Genomic DNA, 23,962 nt, shown 5'->3' on the forward strand with positions numbered 1-23,962 from the left:
TTTTAGAATGGAAGGGAGAGAGTGATAGAAACATCAATGTGACAGAGAAGCATCGATCCACTGCCACCCACATGCCCTCTATTGGGGATTGATCCTGCAACCCGGGTACGTGCCCTGACCAGGAATTGAACTGGGACCTCTCAGTACATGGGGCGATAAAATCCATTGAGCCACACCGGCTGGGCTTTTCATTGATTTTTAGAGAGGAAGAGGGACTGTGGAGAGAGACATCAGTGTGAGAGAGACACATTGTTTGGTTGCCTCCTGTACAACCCTGACTAGAATTCAAACCCACAGCCTTTGGTCTGCTGGCTGATGCTCTAACTGCTGAGCCAAATGGGCCAGGGCAACATGAATTTATTTTTAATTACAGTTGGCATACGATAATATATTCATTTTAGGCGTACACCATAGTGATTCAACATTTATATACTTTACAAAGTGATTACCACAGTGAGTCTAGTATCTGTCACTTACATAGTTATTATAGTATTATACACTTTATTCCTATGCTGTACATTACATCCCAATGACTCATTTTGTGCCTGGAAGTTTGTGGTTCTCTAAGGGCTTCTTTCTGATAACATGGATGGTAATCTGTCAGATTTGCAATAGTCCAGGTAGTTTTTTAGGGATCTAGCTTTGAGAAGTTTCTGGTTTAGTGACATTTTAGGCAACTTCTCTTTTTATGGAATCTTGTAAAATGATGAGTAGATTGAGTAGGGTATTGTGATGAACATGACTTGACATTGTTTAGTAAACAAAGGTTAGTAGGATGGTGATGGTTTACATTTGATATGACTTCTAAATTGGTAGATTTATGATATTAAAAGTAAAAAGTAAATTGGTGATATTAAGAAGTAAGAGATTCAAGAAAAGGTACAAATGAAAATTTCTTCTTTACTGATGGTTTTTATGTAATTTCATCCTCATTTAAAAAATCACATTTGCATTATTAAGAGGTCATTAACACTTTGTTATTTAGTGATTTTAATTATCTTAAAGAACATAAGGGAATAATATATGCCTTAAATTTATAAGTGCTTTTATTTATGAGGACTTTCACATGCACTATTAACTGGTATGCCCTTGAGATATAAGAAAGGTCAAGAGTTGGTGAAATACTGATTTTAGAAATAAGAGAATCCCCTGAAGTCAGTGACAGATTGAGCTTTAGATGTTCTTGATAGCCCTTTGAATATCTTTTGGTTTTTGAAGTTCTGGGAGGCACAGTCTGTGGAGTAGCATATTTGTTACTTTTTTTTTTTTTTTTTTTGCATTTATCTTCAGCTAGAGCAGGAGGGAGAGAGTGGGGAAGAGAGAGAGAGAAACATCGACATGAACCCTGGCCGGTTTGGCTCAGCGGTTAGAGCATCAGCCTGTGGACCAGAGGTCCCAGGTTCGGTTTCTGCAAAGGGCACATACCCCACCCCCCACCCCAAATAAATAAATAAAAAGAAACGCTGAGCCAAACCGGCCAGGGCCGTATTTGTTACATTTAAAAATTTGTCTTAGCCAAGTAATCTGGGGTGCTCTAGTATTTTTGTTTTGTTTATTTGATTATTTTGGGGATGTTTGTAATTATGGGTTGGGAGTTGGACGGATATAAACTTTTTTTTTTTAATCCTCACCCGAGAACATTTTTCTACTCTTTGTTCAGATAGAGCGGGAAGGAGAGAGAGAAACATCGATGTGAAGGGACACATCGAGTGGCTGCCACCCGCACGACCAACCAGGGCCGGGGACAAACTGCAACCGAGGTATGTGCCCTTAGAGGGAACCGAACCCGGGTCTCTCTGTACCGCAGGCCGACGCTCCAACCACTGAGCCAAACCGGCCAGGACAGACTAATATAAACTTTCTTTTTTTTATCCTCACCCGAGGACATTTTCCCATTTTTTTGTTCAGGTAGAGTGGGAGGGAGAGAGAGGAACACAGAGAGAGAGAGAAACATCGATGTGAAAGGAACACATCGAGTGGCTGCCACCTGCACGACCGACCAGGGCCGGGGACAAACTGCAACCAAGGTACGTGCCCCTAGTGGGAACTGAACCCGGGTCTCTCAGGACCGCAGGTCGACGCTCTAACCGCTGAGCCAAACCAGCCAGGGCTAATATAAACTTTTAAAGATGATTAAGATTTTAAAATCAAAACCACATTATGAAATTGATTCTTGATTGAAACTACCATTTAAAAAATTTTTTTTTATCTTCACCAGAGGACATTTTTCCATTTTTTGTTCAGATAGAGTGGGAGGGAGAGAGAGGAAGAGAGAGAGAACAACATGAAAGGGACACATTGACTCGTTGCCACCCGCACGACCCCAACCAGGGCCGGGGACAAACTGCAACCGAGGTATGCGCCTTTAACGGGAACCGAACCCGGGTCTCCCTGGACTGCAGGCTGATGCTCTAACCGCTGAGCAAAACCAGCCACTGGCGAAACTACCTTTTATTGAACGCTTTGGTTTCTGTGCATGGTCAGAAAAGTAATTGGGTGGGTTTTTTTTTTTTTTCATTTTTTAATGAGAATTCAGGATAGGATTTGGATACATTAAGTATAACTTTATACAGTGAAATTATTATTTAGTGTTGATCTCTCTACCCCTCTTGAGAGCAGTTATTAGGAAATAAGGAAAGATAATTAAAAAGTAGTGTAACATTTTCTGCCTTGTAGTAAGTAATTTGATATTATCTAGCTTGTTTTCTTTAGTATAGTATTACTTAAGTACAGGAGGCATTTCCATATTTTTTTCTTTTCTAAAATGCTGATCATAAAAATGAGAAAAACCAGTGTACATTTGTTTGGATTCCACCTGAAAACTACCCTCAGTAATGTACGGGCTTCAGAGTATTCGTTTTATTTAGTTATATAAACAGATTATTGCTTTTCTTGATTTAGAGAAAAAATAAACTACTTTTTTATATCTGTTCTGAGTTAGAATAATACAGAGCTATATGCCTGTTAGTGTGTTGGTGTTTACAGTTGTTTTACTTTGATATCATTGAATCCCATATATTAAGTTTAATTTATTACATAATTTTTGTCATGTTTTCAAAAATACTAAGCTGGTTTTTTTAGGTATGTTGAATGTGTTTGACACAAATAATATGAAGAAAACTGTACTTGAGATCTTAATTCTAAAGGGAAAATAAAACTGTTTTGATTTATACCCTGAAATGTAATTATATTAAGTGAATAAATTATTTTTTCCAGGCAGACTCCAGGTTAAAAGCGCTTAATGCAACATTCAGAGTGAAAAACCCTGACAAGTAAGGTTTTGTTTTAATAACAGTTACAATGTTGTTTTGAATGGTGCCTATCGATTTAATTTTTCATTTCTGAATGTATGCACTTTATTTGCTAAATAGTTTAAATAGTAATTCACATTTAGTGAAATCCTTTTACAGTCTAAAATTGATTTAAAATTTGCTAACTTTATTGGGTTTAAGGTTGTAACTGTCTGAAGTTTTAGAAAATTGAACCCACTGCGTTTTCCTCAAGGAATTTTTTTAAATGTTGTTGGGGGTATCAGAAAAATGAGAAAAGCAATTTTAAGTTCTATAAAATAGTTTTTCTCACATGACTTTGCTTGTCAATATGTACAAAGGTCAAGATAAGATTAAATATTACATGTATATTTTAATCTTTCTACTGTACATATCAAGAAAACTCAGTAGATAAATGCATACTAGCATAATAATGTCATAGATATATATTTGTATGACATTTACTTGACTTCATTAATGTCAATTTGGTGTTTGTGAGAGCATTTCTATATTAAAGGAAGGGAGTGTATTCATTGTTTTAAGTTTTTTTCTTTTCTGTTTGTTTTTGTTTGTTAATCCTCACCTGAGGATATTTTTTCCATTGATTTTTTTAGAGAGAGTAGAATGTGAGAGGGATAGAGTGGAGAGAGAGAGAGAGAGCGAGACACATCTATGTGAGAGAGACAAATCAATTGGTTGCCTCCTACATGACTGGGTTTGGGGATAAAACCTGCAATCCAGGTACCGCCCTTGACTGGGAAACGAACCCAAGACCAGTCCTTAGATCGATGCTCTAACCGCTGAGCCAAACCAGCCAGGGCTTAAGTTTTTTCTATTAATACTCATGCCAGGACATGCTTATTGATTTGAGAGAGAGGGAGAAAGAATCATACGGGTTGCCTTCCTATATGCACCCTAAAAAGGTATCGAACCTGCAAACTAGGTATATGCCCTTACTGGGAATCTAACCCAAAATCTTGGTTGTACAAGATGATGCTCCAGCCAACAGAGCCACACCGGCCAGAATGAAGCTTGTGTATTCAGAAATAATTTTTCTTAGGATAGGATAGGACCTAGGTACTTCTTAAGATTTTGATTTTGCTCATTCTCTGAATTTGGTGGATAAATCAGGCTCTTCATTATATGGGCTTTTCACCTAGTGTTTGGGTCAGTTGAGTTGTTTTTTTTTTTATCCTCACCCGAGGACATTTTTCCATTTTTTGTTCAGGTAGAGTGGGAGGGAGAGAGAGGAACAGAGAGAGAGAGAGAAACATCGATGTGAAGGGACACATCGAGGGGCTGCCACTCGCACAACCGACCAGGGCCGGGGACAAACTGCAACCGAGGTATGCGCCCCTAGCGGGAACCGAACCTGGGTCTCTTAGGACCGCAGGCCGATGCTCTAACTGCTGAGCCAAACCGGCCAGGGCGAGTTTTTGTTTTTTTATCTTCACTCAAGGACATTTTTGCATTTATCTTCAGATAGCGCGGGAGGCAGGAGGGAGAGTGGGGAAGAGAGAGAGAGAAACATCGATGTGAGAGAGACATATCGTTTGGTTGCCACCCAAACAACCCCAACTGGGGCCAGGGACAAACTGCAACCGAGGTATGTGCCCCTAGCGGGAACCGAACTCGTGACTCTCCAGTCCGCAGGCCAACGCTCTAACCGCTAAGCCAAACTGGCCAGGGCTCAGCTGAGTTTTTAATTTAGAGGTTATATTTAATTTAATTCACAGTTTACACAGATGAGGCTTTTTCATTTTTGGCAGCTAAGTTTATGAGATCTGTTAGAATTTCTCTAGTTAGGCCTTCAACATTAATTTCTTTAAAATATATTTTTATTGATTTTTAGAGAGGAAGGGAAAGGGAGAGAGAAAGAGAAGCATCCATGTGAGGGCAGAATATGGATCGGCTGCCTCCTGTATGCCCCCTACTGGGATTTAAGCCCAAAACCTGGGCATGTGCCCTGACCAGGAATCAAACCAATAACCTTTTGGTGCACGGGATGGCGCCCAACTGAGTCACACTGGCCAGGGCCAGTATTCATTTCTATATAGTGTACATTTTTAACCAACAAAGGCTAAGTTTGCGTTGTTCAATAGCCTATTATGCCTAACTTTATAAACCATAAAACGTTAACATAATGCCTTTGGTTTTTAAGATAAATTTTGAATATACAAGATAAATATTTTGAAGTTTTATTGATTAGGATATTGTGATGGTTAACATTGAGGTTTTTTTTTTTTAAATCAATTTTATTTCTTAGAGTAGTTTTAGGTTCACAACAAAATTGAGCGGACAGTACAGAGAGTTCATATACCCTCTGCCCCTATACATGCATAACCTCTCCCAACATCTGCCCCTAGAGTGGTACATTTGTTATAGTCAATGAACCTACATCGACACATCATTGTCACCCAAAGATCATAAGTTTACATTAGGTTTCGCTCTTGGTGGTGTATAAAATATGGATTTTGACAAATGTGTACATTATTATAGTATCAGACAAAGTATTTTCTCTGCCCTAAATATCCTTTTTGCCTTACCTAGTTATTCCTTCCTCCCCACATCCCTGGCAACCACTGAACTTTTTACAGTCTCCATAGCTTTACCTTTTTCAGAATGTCCTATCATACAGCATGTAGCCTTTTCAGATTGGCTTCTTTCACTTCGTAATATGCATTTAAGTTTCCGCTGAGGTTTTTTTAAGGGTTAAAAATGACATTCATGGTATATAAGAGATGTTCTTTAGATTAAGAACTAAAATTATGTCACCCTCTATAAAGGTTTGGGAAATCTTTTTTTTTAATTAAAAATTTTTTTCATCATTGATTTTAGAGAGAGAGGAAAGGAGAGGGAAAGAGGGAACATCTATTGTCCACCTCCTGCATGCCCCCACTGGGGATTGGGCCCACAACCTGGGCAATGTGCCCTGACTGGGAATCGAACTGGTGATGTCTTGGTGCATGGGTCGATGCTTAACCACTGACCCAGACCGACTGGGCAGTTTAGAAATCTTATAACCAAAGTTTATGACATTGATAGATGTACATTTATTGGAGGAGCATGTAGATGAGATTTTTTAAATTAATATTTTAATATTAATGTTTTGTCGATTGAATGTTTGTCTTCCTTTTTCTGACCTGACTTAGGTTTTCTAGATTGCTAAATTTTATTTAATATCCATATTATATACAGTCACATGCCACTTAATATTTTGGTTAACAAGAGACCACATACGTGATGGTGGTCCCAAAAGAATACTGTGGAGCTGAAAAGTCCCTTTCACCTAGTGATGTTGTAGCTGTCTCAAATGCTATAAGGTAACGCATACTCACTTGTTTGTGGTGATGCTGCTGTAAACAAATCTGTGCTGTCCATTGTATAGAAGTACAGTACATACAGTTATGTATAGTACATAATGCTTGATAATGACAATCAACAGCTATGTAACTGGTTTTATATATTTAACATAATTATATTTTTTTCCCATTTTTTTAGAGTGTACTCTTTCTATATATAAAAAAGTTTGCTGTGAAACTGTATGCCATGTTACACTGACAGCAGCCTAATACACCTCATGTCTACTATATCTCTTGATTGCATCATTTTCTCTTGTGCTTTATTTAATCTTGTGTTGTTTTGTACAGTAACATGCTATACAGGCTTGTAGCTTCAGAGCAATAGGCTGTACCAGTGATTTCTCAACCGATGTGCCACAAGAATTTTTATTTAAAAAAATTTTTTTTCTTTATTGATTTTAGAGAGAGAGAGAAACATCGATGAGAGAGAACATCAGTGGGCCACCTCCTGCATACCCCCCACTGTGGATCATGCCCACAATCTGGGCATGTGTCCTAACTGGGAATTGAACCAGCCTCCTCTTGGTGCATGGGTCAATGCTCAACCACTGAGCTACACTGGTTGGGTGCCATAAGAATTTTTAAAACTTGTGCTACCTATTTAATCATGGGCACTGACCTCTTTTCCCTTAGATTGTCAAATAAATAAATGATTACAACCAACAACAACAATTGCTGTCCAATGTGAATGAATCAAAATTATACCTATTTTTTTGTCAGATTGGCAAAAATATTTTTTTGGTGTGCCACAGAATTTTAGTAATTAGTGTGCCATGAGATGAAAAAGGTTGAAAATCTCTGGGCTATACCATTAAGGTTTGTGTAAGTACACTCTATGATGTTTGCACAATGACAAAATTGTCTAACAACATATATCTCAGAATGTATCCCTGTTGTTAAGTGGTGCGTGACTGCATAGAATTTTAAATGTGATATGATGAATAACATAACCAAGGCAGTTTTTTACTTCTAGGTTCTTGTTATATTGTACAATTAATGTGTAATTGGTAATAGAATTTGTTTGCCTTAAATTCTAGATAAGAGAATTGTCTACATCAAATTCTTAATGTACAGAATCTCTGTTCTACATCTAGCTGGACCAATAGATTAATTATTATTCATGCCATTACTAAAATAGTTTACATCAATACTTTTTTTTTTAATCCTCACTCAAGGACATTTTTTCATTTTTTTGTTCAGATAGAGCAGGAGGGAGAGAGAGGAAGAGAGAGAGAAAAACATCGACGTGAAAGGTACACATTGAGTGGCTGCCACCCACACAACCCAACCAGGGCCGGGGACAAACTGCAACCGAGGTACGTGCCCTTAGCGGGAACCGAACCCGGGTCTCTATGGACCACAGGCCAACACTCTAACAGCTGAGCCAAACCGGCCAGGGCTACATCAAAACTTTTTTTTTTTTATCCTCACCCGAGGACATTTTTCGATATTTTGTTCAGATAGAGTGGGAGGGGGAGAGAGAGAGAGAGAGAGAGAGAGAGAGAGAGAGAGAGAGAGAAACATTGACATGAAAGGGACACATCGAGTGGTTGCCACCCACCCATCCAGGGGCGGGGACAAACTCCAACCGAGATATGTGCCCTTAGCGGGAACCGAACCCGGGTCTCTCCAGACTGCAGGCCAATGCTCTAACTGCTGAGCCAAACCGGCCAGGGCTACATCAATACTTTTAGTCTGTCCTTTCTTAAAATCTAGAAAACCAGAAAGATTATTTCAGAGGATTACCAAAATGATACTTGCTTCATGCATATTTATCTTTCTTAAAACTAGACTGTTAAGAGCAGTGAAGAGGAGGACTTTGGGTCTTCTACTTTTATGTGGCAGTATTTAGACAATGTTTGGACAATATTTAGGATGTAGACCAAGTGATTAGCAGAATGTGTGGGATGAAAGGGAGCGATGCAGTTGGCATCCAGGTTTCCATCTTTAAAATCCTAGGGAACATATAGGAGAGAGATTTGGGGGGGTAGGGGAGGATATATTGAGCTTTGTATATGAGCAAGTACAAATGTCTGGTAGTCAGTTGGCTTTATAGACCTGTCATTTAGGAGAGAGAGAAAGTTGGACTAGAGGTGGAAATTTGGAATTCAGCAGCATGCAGATCATAATTGTGAAGCTTTGTGAGTAGTAAGTCCTGTAGAGTTTGTAGACTAAAAGATTGTAAGATGGCTGAGGACCTAGGACTGAACCCTAAAGAAGCCAACCCTTTAAGGGAGTTTTCCAAAGTGTAATCTGAGGATCATAAGCATCTGCATCCTGTGGGTGAGCTTTTATAAATTCAGGTTCCTGAGTCCAACTAGAGCTTCTGTGTACAGTTGTGGTGGTTATTCACAACTCTCTTACTGAGAGGGCCTCAGTAGTGTTTTTAATAAACACTTCAGGCATTCTTTGCATACTAAAGGTGGAGTGTAAGAGATGGATGAAGGAAATGAGGATTGCCAAGGAGACTTTAAGAGAGTAAAAGGAAAATCATGAGAAATGACACTGATGTCAAGGGAACAAATTTTTGAGGAGAGTAGGGTCAACTGTTACATTGCTGAAGGATCAAGTAACATGAGGACTAAAGTATATCAGTGAATTTTAGCAACATGAAAATAGTAGGTGACTTTGTCAGGAATACTTCTTCGCTCTACTGCTGGAGGTGAAACTAGATTGTGGTGGGCTGAGTAGTAGATAGGAAGGGAAGAAGTGGTTATTGCTAAAGAGATACTGCCTTGTAAAAGTGTGGCTGTGAAAGGAGTGGGTGTTACCATTTGGGTGTGTTGTCAAGGAAATGTGTGTTTTAATCTAGGAGAGACCCTCAATTAATTGATATACTAATATGGAACTTGTAGAGAGAGGAAGTTAGAAAACAGGAACATGGAGTGTAGTGGGGATAGAATCTAAAGTATCATTTGGGAAGAAGGATCCTAGAGGGAAGGAAGAAATGATGTAATATTGGAAAATTTCTAAGTTTACTGGTAGGAGGTGAAGGTGGACGTCGTTCTTATCTGATGGCTTCTGTTAAATCTTTGAAGCTTAGTTAGAATGATAGGTGGTAGTATTAGAAGTTTCGGGTCTTAATGGAGAAGGGCAGTTGTTAGATTAGGAAAACAGATTACTGAGCAGCATTGAGATTGAGGTTAGAGACCATGAGTTTATGTCTGTATCATGAGATTTTAAAAAAATCTATTGCTTTTTAGAGGCAGGGGGAGAGAGAAACATCAGTTTGTTGTTCCACCTATTCATGCACTCATTGGATGATTCTTATGTGCCCTAACCAGGGATCGAACCCACAACCTTGGCATATCAGAGCAATGCTCTAACTGAGCTACCCAGCCAGGACCCTTAAGATTTTTTTAGCCCCTTACATTTTTTTCTATATTTTGTTTTCAGGTAATTTTTCATATTAACAAACATTTATCTCTCTCTCAGTCCCACACCCAGTACAAATTATGAAGTGTGACATTTTTTCATGGCTTTAAAAATATCAAAAGAAAGTTTTTTTTATTTTAGAATTTTTTAAAACTTCTATTGGTGTATAAATGTTCAAGACCAGCATATGGTTAAATAGAATCAGTTTTATTATTCATAAGAACTACAGTTGACCCTTGTACAATGTGGAAGTTAGGGTCACCAACTGCCCCCAGCACTGTTGAAAATCTGCATGTAACTTTTTAAAAAGTAGATACAAGGTTTCTTCTTTTTTTTAAAGAATAGTTTATTGATTTTTTTTTTTTTCTTTTTAGAGGAAGTAAGAGGGAGACAGAGAGTAAAATCAATGTGAGAGCAAGCATTGATCAGCTGCCTCCTGCACACCCCCTGCTAGGGATCAAGCCCAAAACCTGGGCACGTGCTCTTGATCCGACATTGAACTGGCAACCTCCTGGTGCATGAGACGAAGCCCAACCAACTAAGCCACATCGCCAGGGCCACACGTAACTTCTGACTCCCAAAAAACTTAATTACTAATAGCCTACTGTTGACTGGCAGCCTTACTGATAACATAAACATCGACTAATACATAGTTTGTATGTTATATGTTATATACACTGTATTCTTATAATAAAGTAAGCTACAGAGAAGAAAATATTTTAAAAATTATAAGGAAGAGAAAGTACATTTACAGTATTTATTGGGGGGGAAAATCCACGTATACACGGACCTGTACAGTTCAAACCTGTACTGTTCAAGGGTCAGCTGTACTGTTTTGTCTTTCAATTTTCTGTGTGTTTTCATAAGAAAAATTGTGTTTTATTCATTTCCTGTTTCAGGAGATTTACTGAACTAAAGCACTACAGTGATGAATTGCAGTCAGTCATCTCACATCTTCTTCGAGTCAGAGCTGTAAGTGGTCCCCAAGAGTTTTTTGACACATCTGTAAGAAAGTGCTTCTCATTTAATCATTATGCTTATAAGTAATGGATGGTATTTATAATGAATAACTGGTTTTTGGTTGTTGTTAATCCTCACCGAAGGATATTTTTTCCTTTTTTTTAGAGTGGAAGGGGGTGGGGTGGGGAGAGAAACCTCAATTTGAGAAAGACGCATCGATCAGTTGCCTCCCACATATGCCCTGACTGTGGCCAGGGATCTAACCTGCAACCCAGGTATGTGCCCTTGACCAGGAATCAAACCTGTGACCCTTTGGCATGCAGGCTGCCACTCAAACCACTGAGCTACTCCTGGCCAGGGCAATAATGAATAACTAACTGATTTTTACATTCAAATTTGGTGTGTTTATCAAAATTACATTAAAAAAAATGTAAAATGCTTTCTGGCATAAATAACTTGAAAGAATTTTAGCCTGTTTTTTAAAAGATTCTTATTATTTTTTAATTTTTTTAGAGAGAGAGATAGAAACATTGATGTGAGAGAGAAACATCAATCATCTACCTCCTGCACACCCCCCACTGAGGATCGAGCCTTCAACCTGGGCATGTCCCCTGACTGGGAATCAACCCGAAACCTCTCAGTCTATGGGATGACGCTCAATCCACTGAGCCACACTGGCTGGGAAATTCTGTTTTAAACTCTGTAGTTTATATATGGATATGTTCACATCTTGTCAAAATACATGTTTTAGTATTGGAAATCTAATTAAATAAGTAGGATTTTATGTCTACATATATAATATCTTTTTCCAAGCTTTTTTTTTTTTTTTTTTTAAAGATGTATGAAATAGTTTATGTATGTTAGGCCAGGAATTTTCAACCGGTGTGCCACAAGAATTTTTATTTTATTGTTATTATTTTTTATTTTTATTCCTCACCCAAGGATACTTTTCTGTTTATTATCAAATAGAATGGGAGGGAAGGAGGGAGAGAGAGAAACATCGATGTGATAGTGCCTGCTGCACGACCTGACCAGGGCCAGGGATGAACTGCAACTGAGGTACATGCCCTTGACCGGAATTGAACCCGCGACTCACTAGTCCGCAGGCTGACATTCCAACCACTGAGCCAAACTGGCCAGGGCTCACAAGCATTTTTAAACCATGCTGTGCCTGACTATTTAGTCAGGGACACTGACCTCTTTCCCTTTAGACTGTCAAGTAATAAAAATGACAATAGCCAACACAGCAATAGCTATCTGATGTTAATCAAAATTATACCTATTTTTTTGTCAGATCAGCAAAATATGCAACATATCTTTTGGTGTGCTGCACAATTTTAGTAATTAGTTTATGTGTGCCATGAGATGAAAAAGGTTGAAAATCACTATGTTAGGCCATCTAGTATCTGTGCTGTTAAGTTCTGCTAAATAAACTTATTTGAGGTAATGGTCTGCCATGACAAAGGGAACTAGAAATAAAGGAATAATCATTGTACTTAGCCATATAATTTGGCTGTAACAACCATGGAGAAAAAATACTTGTGGGTAAATTAATGTACCTGAAAATCGTGTCATCCATTCTGGTCCTTTGAGGTAACTAGAGGAAACTTAAACTTGCCTTAAAGGCTTTGAAAGATACTAAGTTACGAGGCCTAGGATCACATCTTATGCTGATTGAAATCTTCTTGAAATGAAATATATCATCTAGGATTTGTTTTAATGAAAGAGTCTACTGGTAAAGGGTGGAGAGTAGGGGCAGTTTTAGATGAAACTAGATTGGCCATATAATAATTGCTGAAGGTGAGTATTAGGAAATGGAAGAATATCCTATTCTCTATTTTTGTATGTTTGAAAATTTTCATAATAAGTTTAAAGAAATAGAATAAGGCAGGGGGGAAAGCCTTCTGAAGATTCTCATATTGGCCCAACCTCCTTTTTAACCATTTGGAATACTTTTGGACTCCTCCAATAAATTGTAAGATACTTCTTAGGAAAGAAATGGTACCTGTGAGAATTACTAGGCTAGAGTCAAGAACTGGGTATTGGAAAGGACAGTAGATTAATGAGATAAAATTTCTAGGCCTTTAGTTGCCTTCAGATTATCCAAACATATGAGGAAGCAGATCTTGTGGAAAGTGGAGGTGGGGACAGAGAAAATCCAGAAGAATGGAAGAACAAGCAAGTCATACTGCTTTGTCTTTTGTGCCAGAAAACTTGGAGAAGCTACTTAAATTAGAGGTCTGGCTGATGATGAAAGCTGTATCCTCTTTTTTTTAATCCTCACCCGAGGACATTTTTTGATATTTTGTTCAGATAGAGTGGAAGGGAGAGAGAGAGAGAGAGAAACATTGACGTGGAAGGGACAAAGGGACACATTGAGTGGTTGCCACCTGCATGACCTAACCAGGGCCGGGGACAAACTGCATCCGAGGTACATGCCCTTAGCAGGAACTGAACCCGGGCCTCTCTGGACCATAGGCTGCCGCTCTAACCGCTGAGCCAAACCGGCCAGGGCGGAAAGCTGTATCCTCTTTAAAGGCCTTTAACTGATCTTCCAGTCAAGATGGCGGCGTAGGTAAATGCGGTATCGCGTCCTCCCACAACCACATCAAAGTAACAACTAAACTACAGAACAACCATCATTCAAAACCGCCTGAAATCAAGCTGAATGGAAGTCCTACAAGTACGGAATTAAAGAAGCAGCCACATCGAGACTGGTAGGAGGGGCGGAGGCGGATGGGCTGGTCCCACACCCACGTGTGGCGGATAAAAATCAGGAGGATACCTCGGCTGGGAAGGTCCTCTCTGAGGACTGAGGGGTCCCTGTCCCACACCAGGCACCCCGCTCAGGGTTCCAGTGCCAGGAAGAGAATCCCCATAACTTCTGGCTGGAAAAACCAGCGGGAACTGAGGCTCAGGGAGGCCGAGGCGGCTGGAGCCCCAGGCAGCTCCTCTTAAAGGGCCCGCGCACGGACTTATCGGACTCGCTCCCTCTAAGCTTGGAGGGGAGGCAGCTCAAGGGTCACCAGAGACATACAGGGAAGAACTGAGCTGTTTGGCACTGGAGCGAGGTCTGGAGAGGGGGCTTTCTCCGCGACAAACGTGCTGTCAGAGGCCTTTGTTCCCTTGGTGAGCCTTTCCCTGGGGCGGCAGATAGCCGCCATACCTGGGACTCCAGCAACCTGGCTCACACTGGTAGCTCTGCCCTGGTGACTCCCTGAGGCCCTGCCCCACCCAACTTTCAGGCCCACCCAAACTGTTGCCAGTTGCTTAATCTTAGGATTGGCCTGTCTTGGATCCTGCTTCAGGTTTTCCTAAATTCTTTCAAACAAGCAGCATCTGGTCTCAGCTAGTCCCATACCTCTTGTTAAGTAATACATAGAAACAAACACAGGGAGGCAGCGAAAAATGGGAGACAAAGAAACAGGTCCCAAGTTGAAAGAGCAGAACAAAACCCCAGGAAAAGAATGAAACGAAATGGAGATAAGCAACCTAACAGATGCTGAGTTCAAAATAATGCTTATAAGGATGCTCAATGAACTTAGTGAGACCTCAGTGAATTTCGTGAGGGCCTCAAGAGCATAAAAAAGGACCAGTCAGAAATGATGGATGCACAGTCAGAAATGAAGGAGGCACTAACTGAAATAAAGAATAATTTACAGAGATTCAATAGTAGAGTAGGTAAAGCCAAGAAGCAAACCATCGATTTGGAATGTAAGGAAGCAAAAAACACCCAATCAGAACAGCAAAAAGAAAAAAGAATCCAAAAACATGAGGATAGTGTAAGGAGCCTCTGGGACAACTTCAAGCGGGCCAACATTTGCATCTTGGGGGTGCCAGAAGGAGAAGAGAGAGAACAAGAAATCGAAAACCTGTTTGAAACAATAATGGCAGAAAACTTCTCTAACTTGGTAAAGTCCAGGAAGCACAGAGAGTCCCAAACAAGATGAACCCCAAGAGGCCCACACCAAGACACATCATCACCAAAATGCAAAAGGTTCAAGACAAAGAGAGAATCTTAAAAGCAGCAAGAGAAAAGCAGTTAGTTACCTACAAGGGAGTTCCCATAAGACTGTCAGCTGATTTCTTAAAAGAAACTTTGCAGGCCAGAAGGGAGTAGCAAGAAATACTCAGAGTGATGAAAAGCAAGAACCTACAACCAAGATTACTCTATCCTGTGAAGCTATCATTTAGAATTGATTGCCATATACAGAGTTTCCCAGATAAGAAAAAGCTAAAGGAATTCATCACCACTAATCCGTTATTATATGAAATGCTGAAGGGTCTTTTTGAAGAAAAAGATAAAATATATTAAAAAACAAAATGGCAATGAATGCATTATCTGTCGACAATTTAATCTACAACCAAATGAACAGGCAGAAGAGAAACATTCTCAGAGATACAGGGAACATTTTGTTGGTTGCCAGATGGGAGGGTGTTTGGGGGAATGGGTGAAAAAGGTGAAGGGATTAAAAAGTACAAATTGGTTGCTAGACTGACAAACCTCAAAGGGAAGGGGGTTGCGGGTGAGAAGAGATAAACCAAAGAACTTATATGTATATATGCATAACCAGTGGACACAGACAACAGTGTGGGAAAAGGCAGGAGGGGAGCGGGAGTGGGGAGAAGGGGGTCAATGGGGGAAAAATGAGGAACATCTGTAATGCATTCAACAATAAAGATTAAAGAAAAAAAGGTCTTTAACCAAAGGGAAGGGAAGAGTGCAGAAAAGCATCATTTATCAGGAGGTTAAACAGTTCTGGGAGTCTTGGGTAGGCAGAGGTACACTATTAAGCAGTCACATGACTAACCCCAGGTATTGAAAGGTTCTTTCACACCCAGAAGAAACAGAGACAAAGCAGTAAAACTAGCAAAATCAGATGTAGCAGAAATTTTGGAGATGAGTGGTAAATTGAACAAATTTTTTTTTCCTTTGTTGATTTTAGAGAGAGAGAAAGTGAGAGGGAGAGAGATAAAAACATTGATGAGAGACAACATCAGTTGGCCACCTCCTGCATGCCCCCCACTGGAGATCAGGCCCACAACCTGGGAATCTGTCATGACTGAGAATCGAACCACTGACCTCTTGGTGCATGGGTCCACGCTCAACCATCGAGCCACACAGGCCGAACAAATTGAACAAATTTTAACAGTTTAACATTCAGAAAATTCATGAAGCACAGGGGACATTGAAGAGAGATCTAAAGGAGGGAGAAGTGATTGTCATTTTGAGACTGTACTGCAAATTGTTTAGCCTGAAAGGAAAGTATGGATGATTGCTTTCATAAAACATATGAGAAAACTGTCACCGGGCAAGATAGAATAGTGGTTATATTTGGTTTTGTGCTACTATTTTAAAGTATATTTTAAAATGTGATTAATATTCAATAACCTTTAAAGATTATAACAAAATTTAACTATGAAGAAAAATTGTAAGGGTCCCACACAAGTGTTTTTATATTCCTTTATATTCTTTCTACACTCCACTTTTACCTTCTATCTATTCTCATCCATTCCAAACTTGTTTCTGCCCTAGGGCTTATATTTGCTCTTTCCCGTGCCTGTACCATTCTTCTCACCCTAGAAATCCTCCCTTGGCCTGTTCTCCCTTGTCATTCACTTCTTGGCTCAAATGGCTCCTCATAGAAATCTTTCCTGGGTATCTTATACAAAATAAATGCAATTTTCTATCATTTATCTGTCATTGCTGTTGTCTTTATAGCATCACTATCTGAAATTGTATTCTGTACTCATTTGTTAATAATCTCCCCTACTAGTGTATGTGAGCGCCTCAAGAACAGGTGCTTTGTTCTCGCACTGCTGATTTCCTTGAGTAATGCTTGGCTCATAGTAGGCGCTCACTACATATTCATTTAATGGATGAATAAGTGAATATATATACTGACACTTTTATCTTTTAAAAGTTCTGAAGAAGCAATAAGATAAGGTTTTTGAATTTAGTTATAGCCTACTAATAGAACTGGTCATCTTTAAAGAAAATGACCTTGTCATCAAAGAGTTTGTAATACAAAAGTGAGAGAATTCTGGGTATAGATATTTATTCATAACTTAATGAAAGCAGCTTTCAGAAACTTGATTGACATGAAAGCTTGCTTGAGCTCTTCGGAGGAAAGGCAGCACCAGATCTGTGAGTCACACTGAAATTAGACTGTATAAATGAGAGAAATGCCAATGAAAAATACAGAATGCTTGCTGGTTAGCTAAAATTTTGATAGTTTTCAGGTTGGGAGAAAGGCTGTTTGGTCATGGGCAGTAACAGAAAAGTAAAATGGAAAGTTAAAGCCCAACACTGACAGAAGCCTGCAAACAATGCAGAAAGCACCACAGGGAGGGCCTTTTTGTAACATTCAGAGTGTGAAGAGATGGCTTGACACTAAGATGATGAATTGTTAACACATGAAAATAAAGTTATTTAACTGTCTTTTCTGTCAAGGATAATTCTTTCGAAAGTAGAAAAAGCAAAAAATAAGTTACAGGTAGGTTAAAGTGTTAAATATTTAAGACATCTTAACAGAACAACAAGAAAGAACGGATTGCCTTAGACTGAAAGGAGCTGGGTTTGGACTCGTCTCTGTCATTTACCATGTCCTGGCAAATCCATTAACTTTTCAGAGTTTTCTTTGCTTGAAAATAGGAATATCTGCCTGGCACATAGTAAGTGCTGAATAAATATTTATTATCTGAATGAGTGCCTTATTCATAGAGTTATGAGACTCAGATGAGGTAATTTGTTTTGTAAACTAAAACAAAAGGAGAGTAATACTGATTATCTAACATTTGTTTACCACTATATGTCAGCCATGGTGTTCAAACATATTATATTATTGTTACCTAATTCCCTCAGCAGCTCTTTGAAGGTAGAGGTACTATTATTGTCCCCATTTTATAGATTAGGAAACAGAGGCAAGTGAAGTTAAGTAATATCACACTATAAAGAGATGTGTGGAACCAGAATTTAAACCTTTGTCCATCTGATTTCATAACCCATGCTCTTGACCACCTACAAATGATATACTTGCAAAGGGCATGAATTCCAGTAGATCGAGGGAGAAGATACCTGGTTTTCATTGAGCCACCTTGCTTATTGCAGCAAACCTTACAAATGTTATCTTATTTAATCCTCACAATATCATATGATGAAGGTTGTTTCTATATTTCTAAAAGAAAGATATAATAGTAAGGGTTGGAGTGGTTTAGTATTTTCTTCAAAGTCAAACTCTTAAGTAAGAAGGAACGGGAATTTGAAATCACATTTGTCTGACTCCAAATTCCCTATTTCCTATTGCCATGTATGCTGCCTCTCTAGAGGAAATAAAATTTATTTTATTTTTATTTTTTAACATTTTTATTTGATTTTGAGAGAGGAAGGGAGAGGGAGAGATAGAAACATCAATGAAAGAGAATCATTGATTGGCTGCCTCCTGCATGCCCCCTACTGGGGATACAGCTCAAAACCCAGGCATGTGCCCTGACTGGGAATCCAACCAGGGACCTCTTGGTGCATGGTTGCTGCTCCACCACTGAGCCACACCGGCTGAGCAGGAAATTAGATTTAAAAGAGAGGGACGAGCCCTGGCCGGTTTGGCTCAGCGGTTGGAGCGTCAGCCTGCGGTACAGAGAGACCCGGGTTCGGTTCCCGCTAAGGGCGCGTACCTCGGTTGCAGTTTGTCCCCGGCCCTGGTTGGTCGTGCGGGTGGCAGCCACTTGATGTGTCCCTTCACATCGATGTTTCTCTCTCTCTCTTCTTCCTCTCTCTCCCTCCCAAAAAAATGGAAAAATGTCCTCGGGTGAGGATAAAAATAAAATAAAAAATAAAAAAAATAAAAGAGAGGGACGAATACTTAACTTTGCTAATACTCCAAAAATGCAAATTATAATTATTGAGGTACTATTTAACATTTAATTTGTAGTCATTTATAAAGGTAGTAATATCTACTGTGAAATATTTAGTGATGATAGCAGTATGAAGTATTATATACAGCTCCTTTGGGAACTATTTTGGTAGTAACTATCAAGAGTCTTAATCTTACAATTTTTTACTCCTTGGGAGGTAATTCAAAAGAAAAGAAAAACTATGTGTTTCCAGATTTTCAAAATAAGATAATGTAATAGAATGCCATAAAACTTCATCCTTTTTAATACCTAATCACCTACTACTTCATTGATAGTGAAGACATTCTTATCATAATAGGTATAAATGATTCAGAGCTGGGGAGGGTGTTAGGGTGAGTTTGTCAGATTTCTTCTGTTGTCACAGGATCTTCTGTGTGTCAGTTCTACTCCCCTGTCAATTGTCAGATGATCAATTTTTAATGGAAGACTTGGCAAAAAATGGAATTGAAAAGCAGTCTAAACTAAATCATTGGATACAGCCTCTTTTTCCTGGCACCAATATTCTTTTTTATATATATATATTTTTATCACCACCACCTGGCACCAATATTTTTGATTACTGCCAACCATTGACTTAATCTGGTTTCGGATTTTAATAGTTTGTTTTATTTCTTTGTCATTTTTGTCTTTCCTTTTCTTTAGAAATGATCATTTTTGGTCTACGCTCTATAGTTTTTCTTTGCTTCATCTTCTTTCTCACTGATCTAGATACAAGTCACTCCATGTTTTAGTTGGCTACAACAACTTGTTTCCATGAATAGTTCATACCAGAAACACTGTTGGTCTAATAATAACTGTTGAGTGTTGAATTGTTGCCTAGTTCATAAGTAAAGTAGTTTCTCATGGGGTTGCTCACCTTTTTGGAGGATGAAAACAAGTATTTAATTAGGTAAGAAATTACAAGATACATTTTTATAATACACATAAGAAAAAAACCTTTAAATGAATAAAAGATAAAATGATAGGAAGTGACAGAGTTTAGTGTTAATAAATGAGATAATCAATAACTAACAATTCAGAGAAGAAATTCAAAATGTACTTAAAAGTTTGAGACCGTGCTTTACAATATTTTATTTTATTTTTTTTATCCTCACCCAAGGACATTTTTCCACTTTTTGTTCAGATAGAGCGGGAGGAAGAGAGAGGAAGAGAGAGAGAGAGAAACATCGATGTGAAGGGACACATCGAGTAGCTACCACCCACACGACCAACCAGGGCCGGGGACTAACTGCAACCGAGGTACCTGCCCTTAGCGGGAACCGAACCCGGGTCTCTCTGTACTGCAGGCCGATGCTCCAACTGCTGAGCCAAACCGGCCAGGGCTACAATATTTTATCATAAAAAAATGAAGTATTAGGCTTTTAAAGAAATATATTACTTAATCGTTTTTCAAATAATTTCTTAACATATTTCTAAACACTGTCATAGATGGACATGAAAAGTAAAAATGTCAAGGAACTTTGACAAAGTATTAGTCCATAGCAGCTTGTAAAGTTTACTTTTTTATGTAAAGATTCTTAAATTTACATTTTTTCTTAATACAGGAACAGAAAGAAACTAACATACCAAGTATAATTGAGGAGTCTATAAGCTATATAGCAAAAATTACATTTATAATTGTATAAAAATATACACCACACAGTATCTGTAGTAACTGAGAAAATGTAAACCATGTGATCATTAAGTCTTCTAAGTAAGACACTTAACCCCCAAATCTCACACAGTATCCACCTAAGTTCAAATCTCCTGTTCAAAGCCTCAAGCTTTAAATTAATGTGCATCTGTTATTTGGAAAAGTCCTTACCACCATTACTAAAAATGTTACTGAAAAGTCCCTTAGAATTTTTTTTTTAGTAATTTAGTAACAAAGTGTATCCAATAAAGGACCACAACCTGAGAGAAACACCGATGTGAAAGAGACACATTGACTGGTTGCCACCTGGACAACCCCAACTGGGGCCAGGGACGAACCGCAACCGAGGTACGTGCCCTTGGCCGGAATCAAACCCGGGACTGTTAGGTCCGCGGGCTGATGGTCTAACTGCTGAGTCAAACCTGCCAGGGCAGGAATCACTTTTTAAAAAAACAACCTTTGCCCTGGCCTGTTTGCCTCAGTGGTTAGAGTGTCGGCCCATGGACCAGAGAGTTCCGGGTTCGGTTTCCACTATGGGCATATACCTCAGTTGCAGTTTGTCCTCAGCCCCGGTTGGGGTCATGTGGGTGGCAACCAGTCCATGTGTCTCTCTCACATCGATGTTTCTCTCTCTCTTTGTCCTTCTCTCCCTCGCACTTTATCTGAAGATAAATGAAAAAATGTCCTTGGGTGAGGATTAAAAAAAACACAACCTTTAACATTCTATAGGACTCTCAAAAAATAATTGGGAAATAACATCCCATAAAAATTGGTTTAGAGAACTGTTGACAACCCTGGAAAGTTTCAAGCAGAATAATGACTATGAACCTTGTCTTGAACGGTGAGTCTAGTGCAGGGGCTGGCAAATTTATTCTGAAAGCCAGATAGTAAATATTTTCAGCTTTTTGGGCCAAATGAGCCCTGTCGAATCTATTTAGCTGTGCTATGAAAGCAGCCGTAGACAATGCTAACGTGAGTGAGCATGACAGTATTCCAAAAAAGACTACAAAAAACAAGCTGCAAAACTAGTGTGCTGCCCGCTGGTCTAGTGGGTGTGTGTTCCTTCTGAGCAGACCAAGGCAGGATGAAAAACATTTTATGATCCTCTTAGGCCTGCTGCAAGTATTTACAATGGTGGTTTGTTCATTTTAAGCTAAAATATTAAAAGGGTTAAGATTGGTTGTATGGTTAATGCCTAATTTCTCAAATTACTCCTGTTTGAGTAAGGAATTAGGGAGATAATTTATCCTCAGGGTTTACTTTTAGAAACTGTATACTAGGAATTTTTTTGGAGGGGGGGTGGTTATGTGGGATTAACTTTTGGCCTTCTAATTCTTTCTTGTCCATAACACGGGGGGGGGGGGGGGGGGGGAGGAAGTAAAGCAAATTTTCACACGTATGGTGTTTGTTTTGTCTTTTGTAAAATATGTGTGAATGGTTAGGCAGTACATATTTCAACCCAGTGATCTAAATTATAATCCTTTTGTTATTACAAATCGAATGTTTTGTTGATTAGAAGTTATCTTGATAGAGTAGCATAGAAGTATGTTGCATGTGTTGAGCATTTATATATAAAACTATCAATAGGCCTGCCTGGTGTGGCTCAGTGGATTGAGCATCGTGCCATGGACTGAAAGGTCCCAGTTTGATTCCCGATTAGGGCACATGCCCAGGTTGCAGGCTCGATCCCTAGTAGGGAGTGTGCAGGAGGCAGCCAGTCACTGTTTCTATCTCTCTCCCTCTCTCTCTAATATATCAATAAAAACATTTTTTATTAAAGCCCCCAAAACAATAAAGTTGAAAATGTCTATATTCTTTCCCCCATATGCCACAGTGGGGACTTTAGCATAAGGAAACAATCTGAAATTTGGAAAAAGTCTTACTCTCAGATACTTATTACAAGATTATTTATAATATTGAAAAAAATTAGGGATAGCTAAATATCCAACAAGGAATCTTACATAGTATATATACTAGGTGAACTTTTATGCAACTGTTTAAAGTGGTATCTGTTAACCTGCTGGATAAAAATATTATCATGGGAAAAAATAGTGTCATCATATTCATGTAATCAATTTCATACTTTCTGTATATGTTTTAATCATTGTCTATAAGTTTTCTATATCAAGAGTGATAAGACTTTTGGAGATTTAAATTTTTTCTTTTCCATAATTTCCAAGTTTATTTTATTAAGTATTTTTTTTTAATGTATATAACTTTGACCATGTAATAGCAATTTTTTTTTTAAAATGTTTGTTCCAGAGGGTAGCAGATCGACTCTATGGTGTATATAAAGTACATGGGAATTACGGAAGAGTTTTCAGGTAAGCATTACATAAACTCTTAAAATAAATAACAGTTAGCTCTAATTAGCTTTTTGCCTGAGAACTGTAATTTTTGAGAATTGGTGAGTCTGGAAAGTAGAAGATTATTTTTTTAATGATGTCCTATAGTAGTAGTTGTTTTCAACTTTTCTGATTTAAATAAAAAAGAGTGAGGAAGTTCTATAAATTGAGCAGAGTAGTGAAACTACTCTGAAGCACTGTTACTTTTTGTTGTTGTTTTGTTTTGATAATTCTCACCCAATGATATTCTTTTGTTGATTTTTAGATGGAGTTGGAGGGAGGGAGAGGGAGAAAGAGAGAGAAACATCAATGTGAGAGAGACACGTTGATTGGTTGCCTCCTGATGACCCCGACTAGGGCTGGACATCAAATCTGCAACCCAGGTGCATGCCCCTAACCAGGAATCAAACCTGAGACCCTTCGGTCTGACCGTCTAACTGCTGAGGCAAAACCAGCCAGGGCTACTTTTTCTTAGCAGAATGCCCAAGATTTTATTGGAATTCAATGTCTAATAGAATTAGTGATTTTCTCTTTCTTTGTCTCACTTTATAATTTCTGAAGACCTTTGCAAGTTTTTGTTTTGAAACTTTTTGTTTTACCTGAGTTTGTTTTTTCAATTTTTTTATTCCTCACCCAAGGATATTTTTCTATTTAATCATCAGATAGAGTGGGAGGGAGGGAGAGAGACAGATGGAGAGAAACATTGATGTGATAGCGCCACATCAACTGATTGCCTCCTGCACAACCCTGACCAGGGCCAGGGATGAACCACAACTGAGGTACATGCCCTTGACTGGAATCAAACCCACGACTCATTGATCTGTGCGCCAGTGCTCTAACCGCTGAGCCCAATTGGTCAGGGAGCAGGATGGTTTTTAGAATATTTACTTGCATATTTATTTGGTTATTTGATCTAATAATTACATTGGCAAAAGACAGATTAACAGGAGGAAAAAAAAATTGAATTTCTTAATGGGAGCCCGAAAGATATGAGACTCATGGGCAAGTTGGGCAGTTGAGGCTTATATGCCGTCCTAAGCTAAGTCATGGAATAGATACCTGGAGCTTCAGTAGGGTAGATGTTATTTATTTATTTATTTATTG

General features: G+C 38.8%; 1 protein-coding gene across 1 annotated transcript in view; it reads left to right on the forward strand.

Moving 5' to 3' along the window:
* SNX4 (sorting nexin 4) overlaps positions 1–23,962 on the forward strand; it is a 75,224-nt gene that overhangs the window by 27,280 nt on the left and 23,982 nt on the right. The window contains exons 6-8 of the mRNA XM_036243899.1: positions 3,217–3,272; positions 10,906–10,978; positions 22,776–22,837. Of these exons, the coding sequence (XP_036099792.1) occupies positions 3,217–3,272; positions 10,906–10,978; positions 22,776–22,837 (191 nt within the window). The remainder of the gene's footprint in view (positions 1–3,216; positions 3,273–10,905; positions 10,979–22,775; positions 22,838–23,962) is intronic.

This window comes from Molossus molossus, unplaced genomic scaffold, assembly GCF_014108415.1.
Source record: "Molossus molossus isolate mMolMol1 unplaced genomic scaffold, mMolMol1.p scaffold_m16_p_5, whole genome shotgun sequence".
Taxonomy (NCBI): domain Eukaryota; kingdom Metazoa; phylum Chordata; class Mammalia; order Chiroptera; family Molossidae; genus Molossus; species Molossus molossus.